The 26,594-nt window shown below is 38.7% G+C and overlaps 1 protein-coding gene across 9 annotated transcripts in view; it reads left to right on the top strand.

Annotated features, from left to right (window-relative positions):
- zgc:172282 (leucine-rich repeat and fibronectin type III domain-containing protein 1-like protein) overlaps nt 1-26,594 on the top strand; it is a 184,866-nt gene that overhangs the window by 92,834 nt on the left and 65,438 nt on the right. For all 9 annotated transcript variants that reach the window (XM_044202976.1, XM_044202975.1, XM_044202977.1 and 6 more), the window contains exons 3-8: nt 6,563-6,779; nt 8,141-8,292; nt 8,553-8,806; nt 9,004-9,247; nt 9,416-9,573; nt 10,782-11,162. In XM_044202976.1, the coding sequence (XP_044058911.1) occupies nt 6,587-6,779; nt 8,141-8,292; nt 8,553-8,806; nt 9,004-9,247; nt 9,416-9,573; nt 10,782-11,162 (1,382 nt within the window). In that variant the 5' untranslated portion in view covers nt 6,563-6,586. The remainder of the gene's footprint in view (nt 1-6,562; nt 6,780-8,140; nt 8,293-8,552; nt 8,807-9,003; nt 9,248-9,415; nt 9,574-10,781; nt 11,163-26,594) is intronic.

Below are 26,594 nucleotides of genomic sequence, written 5' to 3'. Positions count from 1 at the left end.
TTGTCTTCCGTGGGAGTACGTTGTTTCTGGAAATGCTTTTGCCTGTCTAGAATTACTAAGGTGAACTCTGTGGAGCAACTTAAATGAAATAAAGTTAAGCCTACATCTTGAGTGTTTCCTCATGTTTTTAAACAATAACATATTCTAATCAATTGCCCTCTTCCCTCTCACCTCATTATCTTCTCACTCCCAAAATCATTCTTCCTCACTAACTGCTACTTCATTCACTCTTTTTTCCCTTTCAACTGACTTATATCTTCTGACTTGTGCAATTTTCTGCGATCATTTCTCTCCTGTTTTTCACTCTGCCTCTTTCTCCAATCCTCTTCTAAGCTTATTTATGTGTGTGTAATGATTTGTGTTGCTAATTGCTTCAGACAGGGCTGTAATAACACTGCTTGTATTTTTATTCTCTTAGTTTTAGTTCTTACAACTGCTAATCTGTTTGAGTGTGTTTGACCACTGCTAAATTCTGCTTTTTGATCTGACATTCTTTAATGTGAATGCTGTAAACATTGCTGTTGTATTTTCTTTTCCATTATCCTGTAAATGCATTATGTATGCAATGAAATAAAGGAGCTTTAGCTGGCTTTAGGGTACTTGATCACATCTTGTTCTTTCTGACTGAAGAGCACAGACTTAATCAGAAGAAAGTCTGCTTTAGTCGAAAGGGGACTCAAGCACATTGCTTCTTCAAATGGGGTAAACACTGTAGCACAGCACAGCATATTTACAATAAACACATTAGTAAAGACACATCCTTGTTTCCATTGATTGGGTGTGAAACCGTGAAGAAAAAATAGACTGTAAGAAAAGATCACAAGGGGCTGTCTTTAATCTTCACAGGTAGAGTCGATATGACCTGTGAAGGAGATTTTTTTTCCCTCAGAAAATGGACGTGTGGGGTGTTTTTGGAGTATGTGTTGCTAATTACTGCTTTCTTCAGAACTCTCCAGTTTTACTGAAGGGAAAAGGCTTTACTGTGCAGCTGTTTTCATTTCCTCTAAAGCAATGGTACCTATAACTGTGTTTGAAGGGCTTTGTGTATCTCTTGTATTTTCATCCCATAGCTATGACCATTCTCTTCAAAAGAGTACATTCAAATCCCAGCCTTTTCCAGTACACATAGCAATGTAGCATTCCAGTCTGCTACAATATCTGCCCTAAACACATTGAAAAATGCTCTGCCTGGGAGAAGCTGATTGATTCACAAATGCAAAGCAGAGATCATACTGTCAAGGAAAACAAAGAGACTGTCAGAGTGTGTTTGTGCCTTACTTTGCAAAAACATAAAAACATAAACATTTGTCACTACTGGAGACATCCCCAATGTTGTTCTGACAGCTTTTACAGTCACTTGTACAAAATGAATATCAAGGCAGAGCTCTCCAGTGTAATTACTGCAAAATGATGCTGGATGCGTTTTGTCTGTTACTTCTGACTTTCAGACATAAAGAAACATTATACCACATTTTAATGAACTGACATTTAACACAATGGAATGCCATGTGTCTAGGAGAAAGATTTGTCTCAAAATGTGTTAAAAAAATATTTGGTGGGCGAATGCAATGTGTGGCCTGATTTACAGGCTAAATGTGATGGCTCTGCTCTTTTTTCCGCTATCCTGCAAATTTTAGAGCTTTGTCAAGAGTGAGTCACTTGTTCTTTATGATTAATAGTTGGGGTTTTTTTTATTTGAAATCAAAAAGATGCATGAATGCAGCATGCTAAATAGTTTTCTCACATTCAAAACTCTGGAGTTGCTGTTGCATATGATTGGAATGACATGGTCTGTCTTGCATCAGTATGCACAGTCTAATGTAGTTTAGTGAACTGCACTATGTTAAAGCCACAAGTGCTGAAGTGGCACAGCCTACTTCCCCTCAATCCTGTTCTTTTAAAACCACTGCCACCCTTCTCTGTAATTAGGTTTGTCAGAGGGTTCCATGCACATTTTGGGTTTTATGTTGGTCAAAGATGGGTTTAACACAGCAGTGAGCTCTGTGAAGGACTTGTGTTTGCCACTGTGTGAGTTCTAATTATGCCCACATTGTTTTGCCCATACTGTATTACACCCACATATGCAGCAGAAAGGGACCCTGGGTAAAATGCTCATTCTAAGCCCATATATATTTGTACCATTTAACTGACCTGGGTTGCACACAGAAAACCCTCATGGGTTTACCAATCAGGGCTGTAGTCAAGACCACCAAAGTTGAGTCCAAGACCAAGCACAGTAGAGTCGAGTCAAGACTAAAACCAAGTCATATCAAAGGCTCCCAAAACTCAAGTCCAAGCTTAAACTGTGATTTAGCCAGCACCTCTCTGGTATTAATCCAACTCGATCAGGACAATCCATGTGATATAATAATCATTATCAAAACTTGAAAAGTTGTGTAAATTTAAATTTGGTAACTACGCTCTTTGCAAACAAACCCTGGTGTCATTAGGCACAGGCCTGTTTTCAGCTAAACCACTGGTAAATACAGCTACCAATAAACTTCATACACTAACTTCACAGTCATGTCACCTTTCTTTGTTATAGTTGTTCCTGGAATCTTTTGGACTGTGATTTGGGCAGGTCTGAAAGAAAATTAGAAGTGGAATTTGCATCGTGACCAACAATAGACTCTACACTACACTCTACAGTGTAGACCCTCATTCGTCCAGGAGTGTTCCACCGTAGAAAAGGTTTCAGTCGTAGTCATCTGGACACTGTTTTCAGAATCAAGACGTTTCGGCTCCAATCCGGAAGTCATTCTCAATTGTGAAAATGGTCTGAGAACTCAGAAATGTAAGCTATTCTGTGTTGCTTAAGCCCTGCCCTCAGGGAGGAGTCTTCCTGAGTGTCTGCTGTTTACCCTGCCTAGTTTCACCTGAAGCTGACCTAGAAGGTCTGAGTTCTCAGACCATTTTCACAAAACAGTGTCCAGATGACTATGACTGAAACCTTTTCTATGATCCCCATGAAAGATTAAGTCTGGAGGGCTTCCAGGATGTCTGCCACATGATTAATCTATTTTGAGTCATATGTTTTTAGCAGTACAGTATTCAGACTATCATGCGGTATGAGACTTTGAGTGTCAGTTAGCATTAGCATTAAATTGTCATTCAAATCATTGTCAACAACTATAATGGCCCAATCTCACTGGTAACAGGGCAGACAGCTTCTCTTGTGTTATTAACTCTCCATTGCTGAACAAGCACGGCGGTGAGTAATGGTGGGTGACTGATCGCTCACCCTCACTGAATTAAACAGAAAAACCCATAGGTCCATAATTGATAAGCCTCAAAAACACACATAGTCTGGACATGTGGGAGAACCAGGTGAGGTGTGTCTAAATGTATAAAATTGAACTGATGCTGTACAAATGCAAGCTGGATGAGTGGGTGAACCAAGTGAAGGATGTGTGCATTTAAAATCACCGTTGGTACCAATTTCGGCAACATAAACACATTGAAGATACATTACAATAAAGCCATCATAAAACTGAGTGAGACAGGGTGAGGGATGGATGATGGGGGAAAAACATGAAGCGAGCATGGAGAGATTGAGGAAGGGGGCCTGCAAGATAGATGATCATGAGAAAAGCAAGGGAGGGTTGCATCCTCTGTATAAATAAAGGTTTAAGAGAGGATGAAAAAGGAAGAAGAGCTGAGAGGCAGGTAGGAAAACCGAGACATTGACAAAAAGAGGGATGTATGATAGAAATAGAGAAGCAGTATGACTTGGGTTGACGTAGAATTTGATCTTCAGTGACTTCAGTGACACTTTACTAATGCAAGGTGATGAACTGAAAATTGAATGGGGTCAACAACAAGAGCAGCTGAAAGAATTCGATCGATGATCCCCTGTGATTACCTGCACATGCTCATATATATAGGATGTGAATTACAAGAAATAGATAATATTTTATGATAGTTTCAAAAATTAGGATTTTGAAAAATTCTGTAGGGTATGACAGTCCCTTGAAAATGCCAGGTTAAATTTCATATTGTACTGAATAATGCTTACTCATGGTAACCATGATTTGGCTATATATAGTGACTGCCCAATGAGCTCAGGTCAAAATTTTTTTTTGTTGTTCTGTGAAACTGGGAGTAAAACAGTGGTCTATTTAAGCTTTAATTCCGAGGCATAAACTGCCTATTATTAACCATATTTATACTATTGCTGTGCGATTTTATCAATTAATTCAAACTTATGGTTTAGGATGATATTTGAAACTGAAAATCAATTTTCCCTTTAACTCCTGTAGTTCATAGTAACACCCCCACCCCAAGAGTTCGCTTCAGATAATCTTAAATAAAATAAAGTAAAATATCAACGTGGCAACATGCGCTAATAAAAAAGGCACTGTCTCCTCAGTCGTCTGGATATGGTTCAGTTTTGCAGCGTCCGTCCTCCAGCAAACCACTGTCCGCTGTAAAGTTTGTTTAAAGTCTGTGGCAACTAAAAGCAGCAACACAACTAATTAATTCAGCATCTCAGACAGAAGAATGCAGACGAGTGGGAGAAGTGTGTGGCACTGCGAGCTTCACAAGGCAGCAGCAGCCCTAATACACCTGCTAAAAAGCAGGTAACATGAGCAGAATAATTTTCCCATAGTATCCCATATGAGAAGAAGGGGCCCCGGTGGAAAAAATAAAAATCGTAAATTTTATTTTTAGGCCATATCGCCCAGCCCTAATTTATACCATTTATGTTCCAAAAATAGTTGTGGATTGACTCACCACTATGAAATTTCATCATTACAGTTATGAACAGTCATGATTCTGTTCTACCACATCATATCATTGTAGACAGAGGGCAAGATGTATTGCGATTATAAATGTGAAGCTTTAGGTGCTTCTTTTGCCACATCTGTTGTAAAGAAGTAGACAGGTGTTGTTGAAAACAGATACTTGGTGAGGAGGGGATGGTCCTGAGGGGGTTTAAGTGATGTAAACTGGAAAGAGAAGTTTTGTCTGACAATTTCTGACAGAACTGTGTTAAACTATGTGTGTCCCCTGTGTGCCGAGAGTGTCCAAGTGTTCAGCACTCCTTAATTTGGACTGCATATACTAAAAAAAACTAGAATACTGAGAAATGATTGATGTGGATAAGAGCACAGACTCAGCTCAGTGCATAACTGGGTTTGACAAAGTGCATCACTCAAATTTTAGACTGCAAACAGAACACAAACTTGCAGCCTTGTTTCAACTGAATAGGGAGTTTGTGAACTTTAAGGGCCTTCATTCAGTATACAAGCTGTTGTGCGACTAGATGAGGATGAGAAGTGCAAGTAAGACTGTTACAGATAGTAACCTCTACGTTGCTTTGCTGCCATCATTGCCATAGTCAGAATAAAAATACAGTGCATTGTTCCCAACAGGTGGATGCTGTAGCTATATTGCAATGTTGACACCAAAACTGCAGTCTACCACTGGATTGACAGCAACACTCCACACCTATATTACATTGTACCAAAATATCAATCAAGTACCAGCAAGGAAAAATCCCCAGTGAGCCTCAGGAAAATGCCAGGTTACCATGCACGATGATAGAGCCCATTATGAGCTCACAGTATTGTGTAATTGAATCCAGCTCCTGGGCAGTGCCATGATCTAGTTCTCACTCTCCTCTCTCTATCCTGACTTTATTGTAAAGTAAGGCATATTTTTCAAAGGGAGTATTGTGCAGTTTGGCTGTAGAATTACATGTTTAGGTCAATTGTGTAAGCAGAAATCATACAATTATACAGTATATACCTACACAAAAAGTCTGCTAGTAGTGTCGGTCTATTTTGGTTTTTGTCTGAAAAAAGGTAAAACTTGTATTAATGCATGGGACAAAGGCAATCACCTCATACACATTTCTTTTTGCTTGCACTTGTAAAAAAAAAAAAGACAGACAGGCATAGACAGGAACTAATTCGATGTGGCTCAGCATGAAAAGGCAAAGAAACTATTTGAAAAGAACTACAGGACCACACAGGTTTTTTCTCTTCACTTCTCGTCTTTGCAGTAAACTTGGCTTGGTACATTATAGAGCTTTTAAAACGGTGTTTACAAGACCACGGTTTTAGATCAGCTCACATTACTCGTTTAATGTCCCTGTATCATGGCTTAAGTCAAGTTGTTATAGAGCACTGCCAGTTGTAGGTCACCTCACGTACAGCTACGTTTAACAAGCTAAGTGTGCTGTGGTTAGCAGGCTAGCCATTTGCCATGCTACCAAAGATAGCATTTATGTTTGTTTTCCTGAAAAAAAAGCAATTTAGCACTTGTTACATTTAATAGGAAATTTGTACTTTAAATGTGCTTGTAGTCTTTTGTGCTGTTTATGTTTCACAAATGCCTCGTACAAAGGTAATGATAAAATAAAAAATTAAAAAATCTCTCATTTTGTTGAGTCTACAGAGGGCTTTACATATCCATAAATGCTTATATGTTTAAACAGTTTGTCTTCTTTGTGACTGACCAAGTTTTCTGCAGGTCAGTGTTTCTACCTGCCTCATCTTGAGTGACGCTATTTTTGTATCTACTTCAATTCATTGCTCATTTTCCTTCTGTCTCCCAGTTGCCCTGTTCCCAGTGGAGGATAATGGAACGGCTGTGGTTCTCTTTGCTGTTGCTGGCAGCAGCATGCAGGGGACAGCCGTGTCCGAAACGTTGTATGTGCCAGAGCCTTTCTCCATCGCTCGCTATCCTCTGCTCCAAGACAGGCTTGCTGTTTGTTCCTGCTGCCATTGACCGACGCACCGTGGAGCTACGGCTCCAAGAGAACTTCATTACGGGTAACACACTTGCCTCTCTGTCCTGTATTACCATCAATCAAGACAGGGCATTAAGGCATTTTGCATGGTCAGTGCCTACAGATGTTTGCAAGGTGTGACATAGACCTTATAAAATGCTATAATATTGAGCAGCAGCACCTACTAACAGTGTTTGGATACTGAGCAGTGAAACAGCAGCATAGTCACAGCAAAAGAGTGAGCAATGAATTGACAGGTTGGATATACAGCTGAAACTCAAAGGGCACATTGAATGCAGTGAGTAGAGTATGTCACATATGAATGTTGCAACGTGCTATAATTGGTTGTATATGCAGAGTTTGATAGCACTGAACACAAATGTTGGCTCAAGTTGCAATTATTTTTTGTTGGTCTCTACATGTCAATAAGTAATATTTCTCATGAATCTGGGTATTTCTTTTCAACTTTAATACGTTTTTTAAAACTTTTTTGTTTTGTGGTTCAGGCTAGCAAATCTCATTCATGATTCATCTCCTTATATCAAGAGTTCTCTTGGTTACTTTGAAATGTACTTAGTTTTAAGAATTGAAGTGTTGCTTTATCCTTTTATTTTAATCTGGATTCCCATTAGCTCCCAACAAGGCAGCCATCTAATCTTCTCAGGCTTTACTTAAAATAAATTCTATTCCATAGTTAACCAAAACAAAAGACACACAAACCAAAAAAAAGACTGCTTTCACAGGGTCCAGAAAGATAATTTGATGCGCTATTAACAATATCACACAGCCGTAGTTATTTAAGTCACATTGTTCACGTCCTAATCAGTTTCAGTTTAGCGCTACCCTTTGCAAAACTAAAGATTCTGTATCTCATTTTGGGGGATACCAGATTCTCTCTGCTGTCAACTGAGGTTCTTAGTGTATGTTGTCAAAAAGTTAATTTTACACAAATTAAAAAAAGCATACTTGGTATCATAGGGTCCAGGCTCTGAACGCTAGAGGCAAATTAGGCATGGACTCGTCAATCTAGATATAAAACACGATGGTTTTCATGTAGCAGTCAAATGGTTGCCTTGACAAATGTGATCATTTGCAGTAGTGTATTCAGCAACACCAAGCAAAAGCAGCAGCAAATTGATCTTAACCCTGACTTTTTCCTTGTCTATCTCATATTGCATCTCCCTATCCATCTCAGAAAAATATTTTATGAAAATCTACAGAACATTACAAATCTGAGTCATCCACTTTTGTGAAAGCACCTCTTTCTGTGGTCAGGCAAACATTTGTGCTTTAAAACCTATTTAGTGCATGTACATCATACAACACTGTACCTATGTAATATATCTGGCCACTTAGGACTTAGTTGATGGAGTCTTTATTTGTGTTTTTTCTGCTCACTCCCAGCTGTCCGAAGAAAGGACTTTGCCAACATGACCAGCCTGCTACATCTGACTCTGTCCAGAAACACCATCAGTCAGATTCTCCCTTCAGCTTTTAGTGACCTGCGGCGACTGAGAGCACTCCACCTAGACTCTAATAGATTAACTGTGATCAAGGTAAGACTAATGGATGGGTGGATGGATTAATGATGGTAAATGGGAATGAATAGTCAGATGGATTATTGGACTGATAAACAGACTTAGAAGCCTCAGAGCCACACAACAAAGTTTGGATGGGTGGTTAATGGATACACACAATTGAACTACAATGACAGAAAAAAAAATATATATATAACAGTACAGTAGATAGATACAGTATCTTTATGATGATATTACTGTGATACTTCTCACAGCATTTTCACTTTTTTACCAACCAGGATGACCATTTTAAAGGCCTGACCAACCTTCGTCACCTGATCCTGGCCAACAACCAGCTCCACTCCATATCTCCCCACGCCTTTGATGACTTCCTGTCCACACTGGAGGACCTCGACCTTAGTTACAACAACCTTGCCCAGGTGCCCTGGGACACGATTGGACGCCTAACCAATGTCAATACCCTAAATATGGATCATAACCTCATAGAAAATGTTCCCCAAGGGGTATTCACCAACCTACACAAACTGGCCAGGTAAATGGATAGATAGAGGAAAGGACTGGGGAATGAGCAGATGATGTGTGTAGAGCTAGATAATGTATAGATGCACTGATTGGTTTGCTGATCAACTTAATAAATTACTGTTGATGTAATGATGATATCTGTGTCTCTCTTTCTCCCTCTCTCCTCTTGTCCATCCCTCATCTTCTCCCTATCCCGTCCTCTCACAGGCTAGACATGACATCAAACAAACTGAAGAAAATCCCCCCGGACCCATTGTTCCTGAGAATACCAGTTTACGCCAAGTCCAGAGGCTCCCCCCTCTCCTCCTTGGTGTTGAGTTTTGGTGGCAACCCCCTTCACTGTAACTGTGAACTTCTGTGGTTGAGAAGACTGACCAGAGAAGACGACCTCGAGACGTGCGCCTCTCCCCCTGACCTCAGTGCCAAGTACTTCTGGACAATACCTGAAGAGGTGACATTTTGAGCTTTTCACATCATGCAGGGAAATAATAAAAAAGTTGTCAAATAATCTTGAGACCAAGACAGACCTTCAATAATTTAATTAATATAAGACATAAAATAATTCAGATTTTAAAAAAAGTGTCTGTAGTGTGACCTGTGATTCTTTTTTGCCCTTTAGGAGTTTATTTGTGACCCACCAGTTCTGACCCGTAAGTCACCTCATACAGTGGCTATGGAAGGCCAGCCTGCCAGCCTGAAGTGCAAAGCAAATGGCGACCCAGAGCCTGAAGTCCACTGGATCAGTCCCGAAGGGCGACTTATATCTAATAGCACCAGGTACTAAGCTTCTTTCTGTACAATCACAATATAGTCTTGTTTGATCTACAATAAATTACTTTTCCCCATAGGCCAATAGATTGCACAATTTCTCAAAATGAAAGGGAAGGTGTTAATTTAGGGAATATGACACATTTAATGATGTCAGAAACCTGGCAACCCAGTTAACAGGTGCAAGAGAGGGGTTGTTTGAATATTCTTCCCTGTACTGCTCCAGTTCAGTGCTATGTGCCAATGTGCAACAGAGTCAGAAAGTCAATATGTCTTACATTATTTTTGTCTTGGCTGCAGTAGTCGGGTACACATGACTCGTGTGGGCCAACTCTGAATCAGGATTAGAAGGTAGTTGTTGAGGTCACACCTTCCTCACATTTCCATCTGGTAACCTAGTTGGCATATGTGTCAGATATGTGGGTTTCTAGTTAGTTTTGCATATACACCATCTGTTATAAAATAATCGCAATGGAAATATAATGGCATAGTCCTTTAAATCCTTTCATATGCACTTTCTGATTTGACATCGTTAGATATTTTTGATCAGAAACATTTGGGTTAATGCCTATACTTATGGGGATAAAGCCCACAACCTGTCAGCAACATAGCCCCTCAGCCTGGCATTCATTGCATTGATGCTGGATAGAGTATGGATGGATGCTGGTGGTGAAAGTTGGCATCAGCATCAGGTGCTGCAGGCTGCAAAGTACAGGTGCGAGTAAATGGGTTGATAAGGAGAACACTGATTAGCAGTTGGCTCCTGAGGGTGACAGAGAAGGAGGGCTTACGTGATTGTGGTGTGAACCAGAAGGGAGTTACCTCTTAAATTTAAACTGACAGAATAATGGTGAATCATTTCGTAACCGGAAGTGAATGTGTCTTGCTCCTTTCTTCATTTCAATTAATGTGGAGCAAATGGCCTGGCCCATTTTAATATGAAGTTCTGACTATGCCAATCAAAGTTGCAGTTTGTACTGGTGAGAATTACATTTGGATCCTATCAGAATAGCTAGTAACCAGCAGATGTGACTTAGAAGGGGGAAAAAATTAAAAATGAAGGATTATGGGGAAAGGGATTAAGAATGAAAGAAAAATCTTACTGAAATTTTGTAAAGCTCCCTGTATATGTTTGTGTGACATTTACATTTCAATACATTTTTATTGATTGACTTACTGAATTAATTAACTTCATGATATACATCAATTTGTTTCAGAACCTTGGTTTTCCCTAATGGAAGCCTGGAGATAAATGTAACATCCTTGAAGGATTCAGGAAACTTCACCTGCATTGCCTCCAATGCAGCAGGTGAATCCACAGGAAGGGTGGAGCTAGTTGTCATGGCGACGCCCCATCTGGCAAACAGCACAAGCCGCAGCCGAGACCCATCCTCTGAACCTGCCCCCTCTGACATCCTAACCTCCTCTAAGGTTGCACTGCCTAACAACGAGACAAGAGGGGGAGACCGGAGGGTCTCATTGGTGGAACTGACAGGAAACTCTGCCCTCATTAGATGGAGCAGTCAGACTCCTACATCTGGAGTCAGGATGTTCCAGGTCCAGTACAACAGCTCTGGGGATGACACACTGGTTTACAGGTCTGTCTATCTACACTGTCAATTTATGATCTGTCCGTCTGTGTGATTTAATTTTCTGTCTATAGTACAGTATCTATGGTGACTTCTGTGAATCTTTTAAGGCCTATTAGTAAAAAGCATTTCTGTGCCTGTATGTGTTTGTAAGTGTAAGTGTGTGTGTGTGTGTGTCTTTGTGTGTGTGCGTGTGCAGTTGTGTGTAAGTTAATCAGGAGACTTCAGCCGCTGCTATGAGGATGAGAGCAGATGATAGATGACACAAGTGGAGATTAGCCAGTCATCCACTCGTAAAAGTCTAATCAACTGAAATGATAAAGACATCTGTAGTGGAACAGAGCCATTGTCGCTGAATGCAGGGAGGCCTGGGCCAAATGTGACGAGTGTAGCTGTTGAACTAGTTTTAATGCTTGCCTGTCAGTTTGCTTCAGTGCTGTGTTGATGTGCTGATGTTGTTGCTGCATTGATTTATTGCTGTTACTTACATTATGGCTCTATAAATGACATTTTCCCATATTTTGTTGGGTTTAGCTTTACTAGGACATTTTCTGACTCTTTGTCATTTCTTCATCAGATTTGACTGACAGACACTAGTTTAAGGGGTGCCAATCGAACCGCTACAACATTTGGTAAAATGTAAAAGTTTCAATGTAGAAAGAAAGAACTAATTCAACTAAAAAGTCTAATTTAATAGATTCCTGAAACAAACAGGTAGGTTTTCTGCTTTGTGTGGACAACATGCTACTGCACACACAGCATGCTGTCAAGTGTAAATAAAATGGGAATGAACACCCACATAATTTCAATGGAAGAGCAGTTCAAGGTATTATGGTGATTCTTCTTGATAGTAGTGTGATTGCAGCCATAGAATTCTAATAATGTTATCATTAAAATTAGCCTAATTTAATGCACAGAATTTGAATATGTAGAAAGGTCATTTTATGGTCAGTCATGTTAATCAAATAACTATAGTAAGGACATTTTAGACTTTTGTGGACCTGAGCATGAGACTCAGAGAACTTAAATGAATGGCCCAATCGGTGCTTTGGACATATATTGACAAATCAGTTTCCCTGTGCCATGTATCATCATAATGTTCATTCCCATAATAACAGCAGCAAAATATTTAATGGCAGACTATTGCAGTTGACTGGTTGGAGAGAAAAAGCATGGCTTAACTACCATAGAGCACTTGTATGTGTTCCAGTTAAGTTCTCTTTTAAATCTTTGTTCTCTTGGGGAATCTTCCATATTCTCGCTCTGTGCAAAACCAAAAGCATTGGTAACATTATTGTCGTAGGACCCAATCAGTGCTTTTTGCAGGTTGCAAAACGCAAGGCACACCACTTTGCCTTTTTTGTTGAAGCCTACAATTATTGTTGCTAGGCAACCACCAAATCACTTGTCCTTAGCCTAACCATGATTTTGCTGTGAAGTAAAATCTGATCTGATCGGACAATGGGAAAAAAAAAAAAAAACGCAAATGACGTTGAGCGCTTTTCTGAAGTTTTTTCAGCTCCAGGTGTTCACAGCACTCCTTCAAAAATGCAAGGCGCTCCGAGCGTCAAAGGCAGAGACAACCAGGGTACATGAGAAGCGTTCAAAACGCACTGGAAAAAGATGCTTCTCGCGGCAAACACAACAGATCTCTCGGAAAGCCTGGTAAAGCCAGATATTTTCAGTTCTGAGGAGTTTTCATATGTTATGGTGTCATTTCAACGGGTTAGGAAAATCTCCTCCTTGTTATGAGTGACAGGTGGCTTTAATACTATCATAGAGGAGTACTGCTGATTATTCATTCATTTAATTTTTTCAGAGGTGCAAATGAAATGGCCGAATATATCACTGTCTTCTGTGATTACAGAAGTAAATCATAAATGTCTTCAAATGAAAACTGCCATATCTGATAACCAATGTAGCTCTTCTTCGCCTTTTTACTCTTGATCAACAGCTGAAATTGTCTCTCTGGGAAAAATAATTCTTGAAAGAAGACCCTGTGATAGAATACATCCATGCTGGCAGGAGAATCAAACAGTTCCTCTTAATTTGTGAAAAGGCGACACTTGTGAGATATGGAAATGGAGGTCTCTACTGAAAAGTTATCATGATGTTATTTCTAAGCTAGTGAGGACACTTTTTTATTCAGACAGTTCAGCTAACTGTGGGAGACAAGCAGCTTCTTACAATTCTAAGCATGGCAACCGTTATCCTGCATAGCAACCGTCCATCTGCACCTGCCCGTTCAAGGTTAGATGCAGTTAGTGGGCATGGCAGGTAGAAAATAAAGTCCTTACTGGTCAGGTGTAGGTGTAGATATGTGTGTCTGTGTGTGTGCATCTGTGTGGGTAGCTTCGAGTCTTACATTGAGTGTCACATTATCAAGCAGATTGTCTGTACGTTTACAATACTAATAAACTGTATATCTCAGACCTTAAACAGTCTCCCACCTAAGGCCCACAACATTCTCAGACAATTAAAGACAAAACACACCAGCAATCAGCATTCATTACATAACATGACAGGCTGCACACTTCCTACTCCTTGGCAAGTTAGCTAACTTTACTGTGTCCTGCCCTTGTGTGGAAAACTACTCGTACCGTGTGGAGCATGAAATCAGATCACAGTTGCAATTATTTTTCACTGTCTTCTTAATTAAAACAATGTGAGTGTGTTTGGTTGCGCAGTAAATACACACACCGGGTGCTCTGCTGTTGTATTTCTGACAAAGTAACTGCTTAAGAAATGTTTTCTGTAGCATCAAACCACACTTGATGTTATCACGGTAACCAACCAAATCAACCATGACTAAAATCCAATGGATTACAACTTTAAATTTAGAGTTCAGAAAAAAACACAACAATAACAAGATCTCAACAAAAGTATGACTCTTTCAGTGCATTTAAACCTAGCCACTGTCAAACAAAAGAAGAGAAGGCATTGGAGATAAGACACATGTGGAATATGCTACAGCAAAATGTAAAAACGTGACACATTTTCATTGTACTGCAGAAAAATACATGAATGTGTGAGCTGCACTGTAGCTTAATCTTAATCTTAAATACCTTGCCTATGTCACCAGGTCACTGTCTGATCCATCCTGCTACCTAATCCACATGTGTTCATGTCTCAGTTTAAATGTTAGGCAGGAAGGAAGATTTACGTTTTGTAATCAACACTCATTCAAAGTGAAGAACTATCAAAGTATTTTATTTGTACAATGAAAACAACAACATCATATCAGTTCTTTATTATTGTTTACCATTTGAAAGAAAAAGTATGTATGCCTAAAAACATTATGTCATGTTGCATAAGCAGTATTTGTTGTAATATTACTTAATCACATAAGATCATGGCTGAATTATTACTCTACCATACATGGAATCACATGGCATCGATCACATGGTGGGTGAGATTAATAATAATAATAAAACTATTTATAGAGCATTAATCAAAACAAAGTACAAAGTGCTTCACAACAAGAGAAATAAAATACCACAGTGAATGATGAAATATAAAGACATAAAATACAGAAAAGCATAAAATAAACAGCCAGTTCAGGTAAAATCAGGATATGCTTTCCGATAAAAATGTGTTTTGAGAAGAGACTTAAAAGAAGACGCTGACTCAGACAACCTAATTTCTTCGGGAAAGTTGTTTTTACTTCTTCTTCTACTTAAAAGTAATCAATAAGATCTTAAAATCAATCCTAAAACAAACTGGGAGCCAATGTAAAGAGGCTAAAACAGGTGTGATGTGATCGTACCTCTTGGTCCTGGTTAACAGCCTAGCATCTGAGTTCTGTACAGTCTGCAGTCGTGTCAAAGTTTTTTGATTAAGACAAGTGAACAGACTGTTACAAAAGGCGTGAGGAGATAAAAGCATGTACAACAGTTTCTGTATCACTAAGATTTAAAATAGATCGGATTTTTGCAATGTTTCTGAGGTGATAAAAACATGATTGGACAAGCTTAGTGATATGTTGCTACCACCTCTTGTTACCAAGATTTTTTGCAAAAGGCTTGATATGTTGTGACAGGTTACCAGTAGATGGCAGTATTTGTTTAGTGATGTGTTGGGGGCCAATAACAAGGATTTCAGTTTTATTTGAGTTGAGCTGAAGAAAATTTATGTCAGACAGGCAGTCCTGCAGAGAACTCAGCGTACTAAGGAGGGAGGGTACAACTATGTGTCATCCGCATAACAATGAAAATAAATCCCATGTCTGTGGATGACATCACCCAAGGTAAGCATGTATAAGGAGAACAGTATTGGTCCCAGAATTGAACCTTGAGGCACACCGTACTTGATATGGGAGAAGGAGGACATGAAGTTTTTAATGCTGACACAGAATTTCCTATTGGACAGATAAGATGAGAACCAGTCTAGTGCAGTGCCAGATATGCCCACCCAGTGCCTCAGTCTATCTAAAAGAATGCCATGATCAATTATGTCAAAGGCAGCACTTAAGTCCAGTAGCACAAGAATTGAGCACATGCCTGCGTCTGCATTCATTAATAGGTCATTAGTGACTTTGAGAAGGGCTGTCTCAGTGCTGTGGTGCTGACGAAAGCCAGATTGGAACTTTTCAAAGGTATTATTGTTAGCTTAGATACAAGTTTTTTGAGAATCTCGAAATAAAAGGCAGTTTGGAGATTGGACAATAGTTATCCAGCAGGGTGGGATCAAAGATTAACATCCATTAGCAGGCATCATCGTTGCACCAGCTCTGTTCTGAGTAAAATAAAGCCCTGAGTGTATCTGTGAGCATGTATGTACAGTTCCTCTTCTGTCTTTCTTTGGTCAATATCCATTTGGAGGGGTGAGGCACAGTGACATGAAGAGAGAAGAGGTGGGGGAGGAGAAAATGAGGGAGAGGGTACAAAGTGCTGAGGAGCAGAGAAGAGAGGAAATAGGAAAAGAGGAAACAATATATTGGTGCCACAATAGGCCATTTGAGCTTAACAAATTTATTTTGCTCTGTATTTGTTATTTCTGTTACATTTGTTTAGCCAAACAGCATATTTCTAAAACAGATCCATGTCACTGTCTTTGAATATTCATCAATGCTACTGGTTAGAATTGATAGGGAAAAAAATCAAAGTGTGTTCCCTCTTCGTAATCAGAAAGTGGAAAGATCACGCAACACAAGCACTGATGAGAACCTCTACATGTAAGTTTAGAGTCGTTGTTCCAGTGGAGATAGCTGAAAAATGGATGGAGACAGAGGAGGTTTTTGCTGACTTCTAATGCATCATGTTTTCACTTTTACTTTAGACCTGCATACTGAAGCAGCACTATGACAAGTGAATTTATGTGACATATGATTTGGATGTCAGGTTGCTGTATTTGAACCATAATGTTGAACACATTCAAAGCAAAATACATCTATTTTATTTTTCTTTTGAAAAATATTGTAGTTTTTATGTAATAACATTAAAGAGGTTGTTTTAGTTTAGTTTTTAATCAGATCAGAAAACATTTTAATTCATTTATTGGTGTTTCGGGCACATAGAATGCATTCTAAATTTACTGCATAACAATTCACAATCCTTGATTTTTTTCCACACTGAGTAAATTACTCCAGTCAGAAAATCCAAATAACATCATCTTGTGATCTATACACTGCCCTCGGTGTCCTTTTTATTTAACTTTTTTGAGCAGGCAGCTCAATTTAGAACCATTTCCACTTTAGAAAGACCACCAGTAGTCCAGAGATTTTCTGAGGAGTTCAGAGCATAAAGAGGGCTCTCTGACACAGTCTGAAAACCCCCTGACTATTTACGATCAATGCCATTATAGCACCAACTTTGTGTGAGTGTGTGAGTGTGTGCGTGTGTGCGTCTGTGTGCATGTACTTGGAAACCATTGGTCGGCAGTGTATTAGTTAACCCTGTGTCTGAGACATGCTCTTCAAAACCCCCTGACTAATTCAATCAATGCCTATTCAGGTGTGTGTTTGTGTGCTCCTGTGCATGTGTGATGAGTGTTTATGTGTGTGTGCACTGGACCAGCTGGCAACTGTGCATTAGCCAAAAACCCAATATCACTTTTGGTGCCATCAATCGCAACAGACCTCTGCAAGTGTCTCCAGTTGCGATGGATGTGTGTGTGTGTTATTAAAAGTGTGACTACAAAAGCTCATGTTTCTTCTGTGACACAACTGCCATTTCTTTTACATGCTTTTTCTTGATTTATTGATAAAATGTATCACCATATGTGTGTGTGTGTTTTCCAGCCCTGTCTCCTAAAAACACTCTTATTTTATTACTTTTACTAAATTGCTAAAGCAAAAATGTTTATCCTTGTAATTATTTTTTGGAAATTGTATGCCTTTATTAAGTAGTGATAGTGGATAGATGACAGGAAACAAGGCAGAGAAAGACCCAACAAAGGATATTGCAGTTCATGGCTGGCTTCTGCAAAACAATATCTGCTTGTAGCAAGTAAAGTGTGACAAGAGTATTTTATGGTTATGTTTAGGCACTCGCAGAACTTGGTTAAGGTTAGGGAAAGATGTTGGCCTTGGTTAAAGTGACTTGAAGGACAACACACAATGTTTTTGCTTTATTAACATTTAACTGGAGCAACAATCTTTCTCTGACGTTAACCAAAGTGTCTTTGTTGCCTGAACCTTACCACACCCAAGCAGGATGTGAATCCCGCTCATTGGTGTCAAAAGTTCTGCATTTTGTACATCCACCATCCACTCTGGCCAACTTCACAAGACTTGTGGGTGATACGTAGGCTAAATGTAGCATTTCCTACACTAAGACAATATTGCCAGGGAACATAATGCAGGCAGAAAAGATTTTGGCTACTGTACCTGTTCAGAAGGCACCAATTGTGAGTTTCCTTCTGAAATTGTATCCCCTGGAGTGTGTTGCAGAAATGCTGAGGCAGTGATGTAAGCAGGAGACAGTTGATGTCTTAATCCCTGTCCACTTTTCAGTGATAGTTCCTTTAGTATGATACATATATAGGATCTTTTTTATGGTCTAGCTCGGACTCAACCATCAGACAGTGGAAGTGAGTCTTGGATAAGTAGTAAAACATTTAAATTCTACAACAGTGCAATGGATAGTTTAAGTTTGACTCAGCAGTTTACTACCTGAATGAATCAGATAAATCTACATATATATCTTCTCAACTTGATGCTTTGTCTTTAAACTTCCTTTTTATGTTTTTTTTTCCAGTTATGTCACATTTCCTGCCTTGATTTCCCTTTTCCCCCCTCTGTTATTTTGTATTTTTCCTGCTATTCTCACATTACATTTTCCTCTTCTGTGTGTGTGATTCTTAGTGTATTTTTGGATTTTTAAGATGTGTCACTGTTATTTATTTGTATGTTTTTCTTGATGAATGAGCCTTTTCAGGAGAGACAGTGACTGTATTTTTTATTCTAACTGTGCTGACAGCTTTATAGAAGGAAAATAATAATTACATGATTGCAATGGATTTTAGCCTTTTTTTAAATATTCCCTGAAAGCAACACCACATACTGGTGGTTGTGTAAAGGAGAGCTGTCAAACTGCGAGCGAAGAGTGAGTGACAAATACAAAGACCCATATATTTCATAAATGGTTTTCCTTTGACTATTTCCCCTAGGATGTTTGATTCATTATGTACAGTAGGTTGCTGTTTAACCTTGTGTCATTTAAAGCTCAAGGTAGGTAACGTTGGAGAAACTAGCAAGAGACAGCTAGACTGTGTTTGTTTATGAGTGTGTGAGGCTGTGTTTGCATGTGTGTGTGTGTATACATGTTAATTTATGCTGCTGGTTGAACTTTTGGGACAAGCAACAATTCTGTATTAAACATACTGATCTGTGATCAGTCAGAGGTCAAGAAAGATCAATAGCTTAGATTCCACCACAGGCCTCACCAGGGATAACACATTATCCAGCCAAACAAGCCTGGTATCATTAGCCATTATCATTGCACTCTGGCTGAACAGGGTCAGCCCAATCCAGAGCTATATAAACTACACTTGTCATTTCAGTATGATTTATAAGTTTCTCTCAGAAAGATCCAAGGTAATGTATCGCTGGATGTTCACATTTGGCTATTATGTGGTCCCCCTATTTTTTTTAATACATCTGCATTACCTTTCCCTCTCTGCCTATCTTTGACAACATTCATTCTGTCATTGTTTGGAAATGACAGCTGCATTTCCTACTGAGAGTGACTCTCTATATGTGTTGTACATGAGACAGAAAGAAATGAGCACTGTGCGTATGAACAGGTAAATGGAGTCAATCTTCGTCACCAGTATTGCCATTGCCATGAGTAATGCCTGTTACCATGGCGATGCTTAGTACAGACCGAATCTTTTTTTACTCACATCACACCAAACAAAACCTCAACCAACCAGGTGTGTGAGTTTATTTGTTAGTAAGTAATAAACTGACACCCGTAAATGCTTCATGTGCTTTTGATCTTGATTAATTTATTACCTATAAGCCAAATGTTTTAGTCATGTATAGCGCAAGTCTTTTTTCCCAGTCTCTGTGAATTATTGACACCCCTACAGGCAAAAAACCCCAAAACATTGATACTCTTATGACATTGCCATCTAATAGTTGTTGAATGCATGTATACATTGATCAACCTGTAGGTCTGTTTATTTCTCCCTTTGATAGCTAAACTTCTGAGCTTCACCATTCTATTTAAAAGCGGCAGCTATCTTTAGCTTTAGTGCAAATGCAGTGGTCTGGCTCAACATATTGCAATGTGAGTGGAATCTCACTTGGCAGTGTTGAGATCTGCCAATCAGAGCATCCTGTGAAAACTTTAACTGTATTGCATGTATTGCTGCATTTCCACCATTTACAGTAAGTATAATACAATATATATCATAAGCAGAGCCAGCATTCTTATTTATGTGCTTGTAACAAGGATTCAATTCTGGTGAGGGGAGCATGACAGGGCTTTAAAGTGCATTTACAATACATTAACCTTTTGGCATCAATACAAAGCACCAACATACACGCATACTCACATACTTCCTGTAAATAGATTTCTCTTCAAAACCTACTTTTAAGCTCACACCTTCCACCACTTTGTCTGTTTGGATCAGGCATGAGTGAGTACATTGTTGAGTGTATGTGGAATAAGATTTTTGAGTACCTGCATGTGTGTTTGTTTGTGTCTGTTTGTGTGTGTCCAGGTTGATCTAAAGAATTTTATTTGCCTAATATTTTCCTCATTACGCAAGGGCAGAAAGAGGTCAGTAGTATATAAAGGTGACTATTTTCAGGATTGTGCATGGGGGATGATGATCTCACATGCACGCGCATGACCCAATGACCTTCACGTATAAGCGTATGATCTATGGCGCACAAGCATCCTTGAGTGACGGGGGTGTGAACATGTCTGGTCACACCTTCCTTTCACAACCCGCCCGAGACCATTTGTTAATCCCCAATATGGGCACGGATGTTATAAAATTGGTTTAAGTATTTTTGGGAGTGGCTTTGACATGGTACAACTATATAGCGACGTTGTGGGGGACAGATCATATACTAAACAGCGACTGTGGGACGACGGTTGTTACATTTGACAGAGATTTTGCACTGATTCTGGACAACGGCTACTACATTAGATTTTTGCATTAATTCTGGATGAAGGCTGTATCTCGATTGAGTGAGTGATTTGCCGTGCTTCTTTTCCATTTTGCACTGATTCTTGTCAACATTATGGCCATGGAGAATACAGGTAATCATTCAGGGGTCTTGACATCAAAATGACGCATAAATCTTGCTGATGCTGATCTGATTATGGCTCCTAGAAAGACAAAGTCCTCCCCTAAAAACCTGACTGATTTTCTGGATCAAAAGGCAGGGGCTTCACAGTATGAATGGGATGTAGAAGATTTTAGGGTATCGGGATACTTGTTTGACCAAGGAACAGTCTATCTTTACACAAGAGAAGCTGTTGAAATATTCCTTCGTGGAACTACACCACACATTTGTTTTTTTGCAAGAGACTGGGATCATTTCAGAAACAAAATTTGTAAAAGAGCTAAGTAACTCGAAAGGGGTGTACACAGCACAATGGGATGGATCTGCATCTGGAGAGACCTATCATGTAAAAACAAACCTTGAGGTCTACGACCCTGAATCCTAAATCATTTTTTAGACTATGCATGGATAACTCTATTACTCAAAAGGCTTGGAGGGGCACCGCTGACACAGATAAACGCTACCCCATTACATCTAAAGAATAGGAGACATGGTTTACCACTGGTTTTGTAGTCCTGTGGAGTGATTGGGGGAGAAACCTTGATGTTTTCTCGTGTATCGATACGTTATTCAGATGGTATAAGACTTACAAGTGCTATGAAGGTCTCAAAAGAATATTTTATGACAAAGTAAATGAGAAGACTCCAGAGGCTGATGAGAACAAACCGGAGTGGGCAGACCCCCGCGCATGTGTACCTTTGCCCAGACCAGCACGGCCTGATGAACTCAAATATTTCAAACCTCTCCCATTTATAGTACTGTTCTAAACATTTTGTGCAGAAGGATACGGAAAAAAAAGAAAAAATGGAAATGTTAAATATTTCGATTGTTAAAAAATTTAGCTTATGTTTTGTATAGGGGTGAAGCCTTATGCCTGGTGTGACGTGCCACCAACTTACGGCATGCCTAATTTTTTTCCAAAATCCCAGGATGATGGCAGCGATAAATCCTGGGTGGATGACATTGGTAATGATTTGGGGAAAAGAAATTTTACATTTCTTTCTCCTGAAGAAAGACCAGAAGACAATACCAGCAAAGAGACACAGTTTAATGCCGATTGTTTGGACACTCTGGACTACTTTGATCGTGATCATCTAATCCAACTGTTCGCGATATTATAGATGTAACAACAGCCTTTACACACAGTTCTTCTACAAACTATCAGACAATCTCACTCATGCACTGACATACTTCTCTTGCATTATATCAAAGGGCATCTGGGAGAAATTCAGCAAGAGATTTTCAATGAAAATTATGCAGATGTGCAAGCATATGCACTGGACTCTCTTGGGATCGTATTGCCTTCTACGTACGACATTCGATACATTGCTGCAGATGCTTTGCAGAAATGGCTGATGAACTTATTTCTCATTGCAACACTAAAACAGATAACTACAGTGGATAATAGGGTGAATACTGTAGTTAAGGATTCTTTGAGCATTTGGAGTGGAAAAAAAACTACAGAATAATGGGGAACATATCTAGTCTGCAAAACTATGTCAAAAAGAAATATGTCAAATATAAGATGAGAACTTTGCTTTGTGATGCTGTTAATAATGCAGTATGTGACTCTTATAGATTACTATGTTGTCCTAGATTTGAAAAGCAGACTGGATGTGTTAGACAAGTGACAGAGGATTGGCATGCTATGGTACAAATGATAATATGCAGATAAATACGTAGATGTGAAATCTACTCTAGTCAATGTTGTTAATTGTTTTCTTTTGAACGATAATGAATTCCACATGGGTCATGTGTTTTGTTTTTATACTTTTAATATTGATCTGTGTGTGTTGATGTTAAACAGAAAGCAGCATGCAGATGTTAATAATGTAATGCAATGTTTAGTAGAATCTTTGCTCAGTAAAAATACAAATGCCTGTATTGATTTTTTTAAAAGTGTATACCTGTAAACATCATTGCCTGGTAAGACAAGACTGTTGATGATGTAAACATGCCTTGGAAATAAAATACCTTAAGGCAGCAGATGTTCATTTTTATGACAACAGCCATGGATGAGGTTATGAAAAAGACATACTATACACCAGAAAATGCAGGGGGATTTGGGAGTAAACAAAAACTTAAAAATGCTCTATTTGACAGTACAGGTATTCACTGTGCAGACTCTGTTATAGAAAACTGGCTCTTAAAACAAGACGCTTATACTCTTCTCAGAACAGCTCCTTTACATTTTAAGAGAAATAAAATGAAGTGAGGTATTACAGGGGACCTTGTATGAAGCAGAATTGCAAAAGTTATTGTGGATAGACAAAACGTTTAAAATAACAAAGATCTTACCTAGAAAAAGAAGATGGTCGGAATATGGTACTAGTCAAATGGGTGGGATGGCCAGATAAATTTAACTCTTGGATTTCAGAAAAACAGGTAATTCAGTTACCGTTGGGTTTTTAAGCGGACTACATACTGAGACTACTGTCTGACATGGATGGGGAGGGGTTTTTTGTTACGTTACCTACCAATTCTTCTACATTATTGTACCCCAACAACACAATAGCAAATTTCAGAACAAAGCTACCCAAACCTTTTTAGTTTAAAGTACCTTATGAAGTGGGATTAATTGAAATTCAGTAACCAAAAACGTGGACAAACTTTTCACCAAAAGATGCAGAATTTGTTGTGTTCGACAAAAAATCAAACAAGCGGGCCTGTTTAACAGCGACACCCGGATTCTATACATCCATGCCACAGTTAATAACTGAAATAAACACCCGCTTATCTATAAACTATATGGAGTACATCAAACTTCGTTACAATACCATCACAAACAGAGTGTCTGTTTTATTATTAAAGGAAAACTTGTGTTGGGATTTATACTTGGAGAAGTCTTTGAAACCACTGAGGACACTGTAATCGACGAGGATCATATATCACCTGACGACGTATATCGCACCACATCCTGACGATATTAATGATGGGATGAACAACATTTTCATCTATTCTGATATTGTAGAATGTCAGATTGTAGGACACAGTTATGTACCTCTTTTAAGAATCATACATTTTGAAGGACCAAACAATCATATGATCACAAGGAAAGTTACGATCAAGAGCTAAAACCGAATTTTGTTTAATGCATTTGTAACACATTCAATTAAACACATTCTTTCGACATTTCATGTACCAGAGCCATTCCTGCTAGAATGTATCTCTTGTCTTACAACGTTTTGCCAACTTCCTTCTCCTTACTTGTGTATTTTTTCTTGTCTTAGTATCACTCTTCTTATTTAATATTCAGTGACACCTCTTTGGTTGGGAACTCCCCATTTGTCCACGCGGACGTTTTATTGGTGACATTGACATTATTCCTGACCCTTCTTTCTGTTTGTTGCTATGGCTCATGACATTGGTGATAACATCAGAAAAAATGTTTTTAGCTACTGTCTTTAAATGCAGTGCTGCAATGGTAAATCCTTTCTTGAGCAGGGGAAATGCAAGTCTAAACAAGCCACGCAAAATACCCCCAAGACCAGCCCCATGGTGAGAACCAAGGCCGCTGTATCCTGGTAAATCACCACCTGCTTGCACTGTATAGGATGCAATGTATCTGTCCGTATTGTGCATATATGGTTGATACATGGTAATTTCTTGTCTAAAAGTGATGTTTTGCGGGTCGGAAATGTAGTTTTATTATTACTTTTCCGTATGTAAAAGAAATATGTTGATTCTGATCTGACTTGAGAGATATTTCGATGCTATCGATGTGTGTTTTACAGAGCCTTTCTCAACCTTTTCTGCATTGTCCATGGTTTGTGGTTCTTTGGATAATGGACTCACAGACACATAAAGTCTGCGCAGACCAGCAGACTCAGAGTAAAGTGACTGGAAAAATGCATTAATAACAGTTAGATCACTAGCAGATAGCTGCTCTCATGCCTGTTTAGTAATTCTTTACTTAAGGTGCTTTCTAGGATGCTGTGCACCTTATGTGACATTAGCAAATGCAAATGCACTCTTTGTTCCTTTATCATTACATGGATGATGACAAGCTTTGACATTCATGTCTTAGTATTTGTCCGACTCAACCATCAAACTTCTTGTAGCTCTGATTGGCAGGGCTATTTCCACGACACGGCTAGGAAAAAATGGGTTAAAGGATAAGTATTGTCTATTTTTAATCCTCTACAATATCTTTAAACTGAAATATAAATGAATTTATGTGTGTGTTTGTGTGAGTGTGTATATGTCCGTTGTTGGGTGGGTGTTGGGGGGTCATAGCATTAAAGCAGGTGATGAGAGCATCTGGAGCAAAGCTGGGTGGGCTGAGGTGTGCCTACATGTGGGTGACTCTGTGTTGAGCAGGATGGTGAAAAAGAGAGAGAGAGAGAGAGAGAGAGAGAGAGATAATGTTTGTGTGTGTGGGTGTGTGTGTGTGATGTGCATATGTCCATTTTTGAGCATGTTTAATATGCATGTGTAGTGAGGGTTACAGTTCATATTCCCAAATAGAACCTTTGGTTTTGTTAAAAAATAAATATGTAAATAGATAAATAAAACATGCTTTTAATCAACAGTTATACATTACTCATGCAATTCATTGAGAATTCTAAGACAATCAGTGATGTTAGGGAGGAGCACTTAATATTTCACATATTTATTAAATACAACAGATCTTCACTCAGTGCTCAAAACTCTGAGCAAGTTTTAAGCTATTCAACAATACTGCTGTTTAAAGGCTTTAAATGTTTTACGATTGCACACTAGACAGGACATGCACTTATATATTTAAATCCATGCTTCTAAGCTTACAAAAACAGCTACAGTGTATGTATGTTACATGCATCTAGGAACAGCAGAGAAGGGGACAGTCTTTAATCATTGCAGAAAATGTCAAGGACTTCTCTTTGTATTTCTTAAGACTCAATTTAGCTTATTTTTCAATGAAGCAAGATTGTTACCTGGTAACATTTTAGACTCCTTTTTTTCAGTTCAGAAAAGTAGAGTATTTTCATAATATTGCAATAAAAAAAAGAAGTGCGATTTTACTTCACCTGAAAATGTGCCCTCATGTATTATGTTCACTCATATGGTGATTTTTACTGTATGAAAATAACATTTACTCCACTCTATGTACCTGAAGACTGACTATATAACACAGGAAGCAAATAAACACAACAGCTACTGATATGCCATGGTAGGTAGGTTGCAACTCTATTCACTGTGTTGGGATTTACAATGGTTAAAGAGTGGCACCCACTTGTGTTGTCAGAATTATCAAAAATAATAATAAGAGAAATGATAGCCAATTAATTGATTGAGTCTCATAAAATACGTGATAGTTTAGTCTAAGTTTAGTGTAGTTTAGTGTACTCAATCAATTAATTGGCTATCATTTCTCTTCTTTAAAAAGAGTGGCACCCCCTCATTAAAGTTATTTATTGATAGCCAAATTTAATGGATTACACCTACACAATTTGGTGCCCCTTTAACCATTGTAAATCCCAACATTGGAATGGGAAATGATATATTACATGGCTCATAAAAACACAGGGCCGATAAACCATTGCTTTCTGCCATAGCAGAAGCTTGCTTTAATGACATCTACTCTAACATTATTTTTTTTTTTTTTTAGAATTTAGTAGATTTAAGCTTCTGATCACTCAGTTAGAAACTCACACTAAAATGTACTGCTTTTTAGAGGCTGTTATGATGGCTGCTTACATGCTCATATACACATGCAG

The sequence above is a fragment of the Siniperca chuatsi genome, linkage group LG7, assembly GCF_020085105.1.
Source record: "Siniperca chuatsi isolate FFG_IHB_CAS linkage group LG7, ASM2008510v1, whole genome shotgun sequence".
In the NCBI taxonomy this organism is placed as follows: Eukaryota; Metazoa; Chordata; class Actinopteri; order Centrarchiformes; family Sinipercidae; genus Siniperca; species Siniperca chuatsi.
This window is presented reverse-complemented; position numbering and strand designations above follow the sequence as displayed.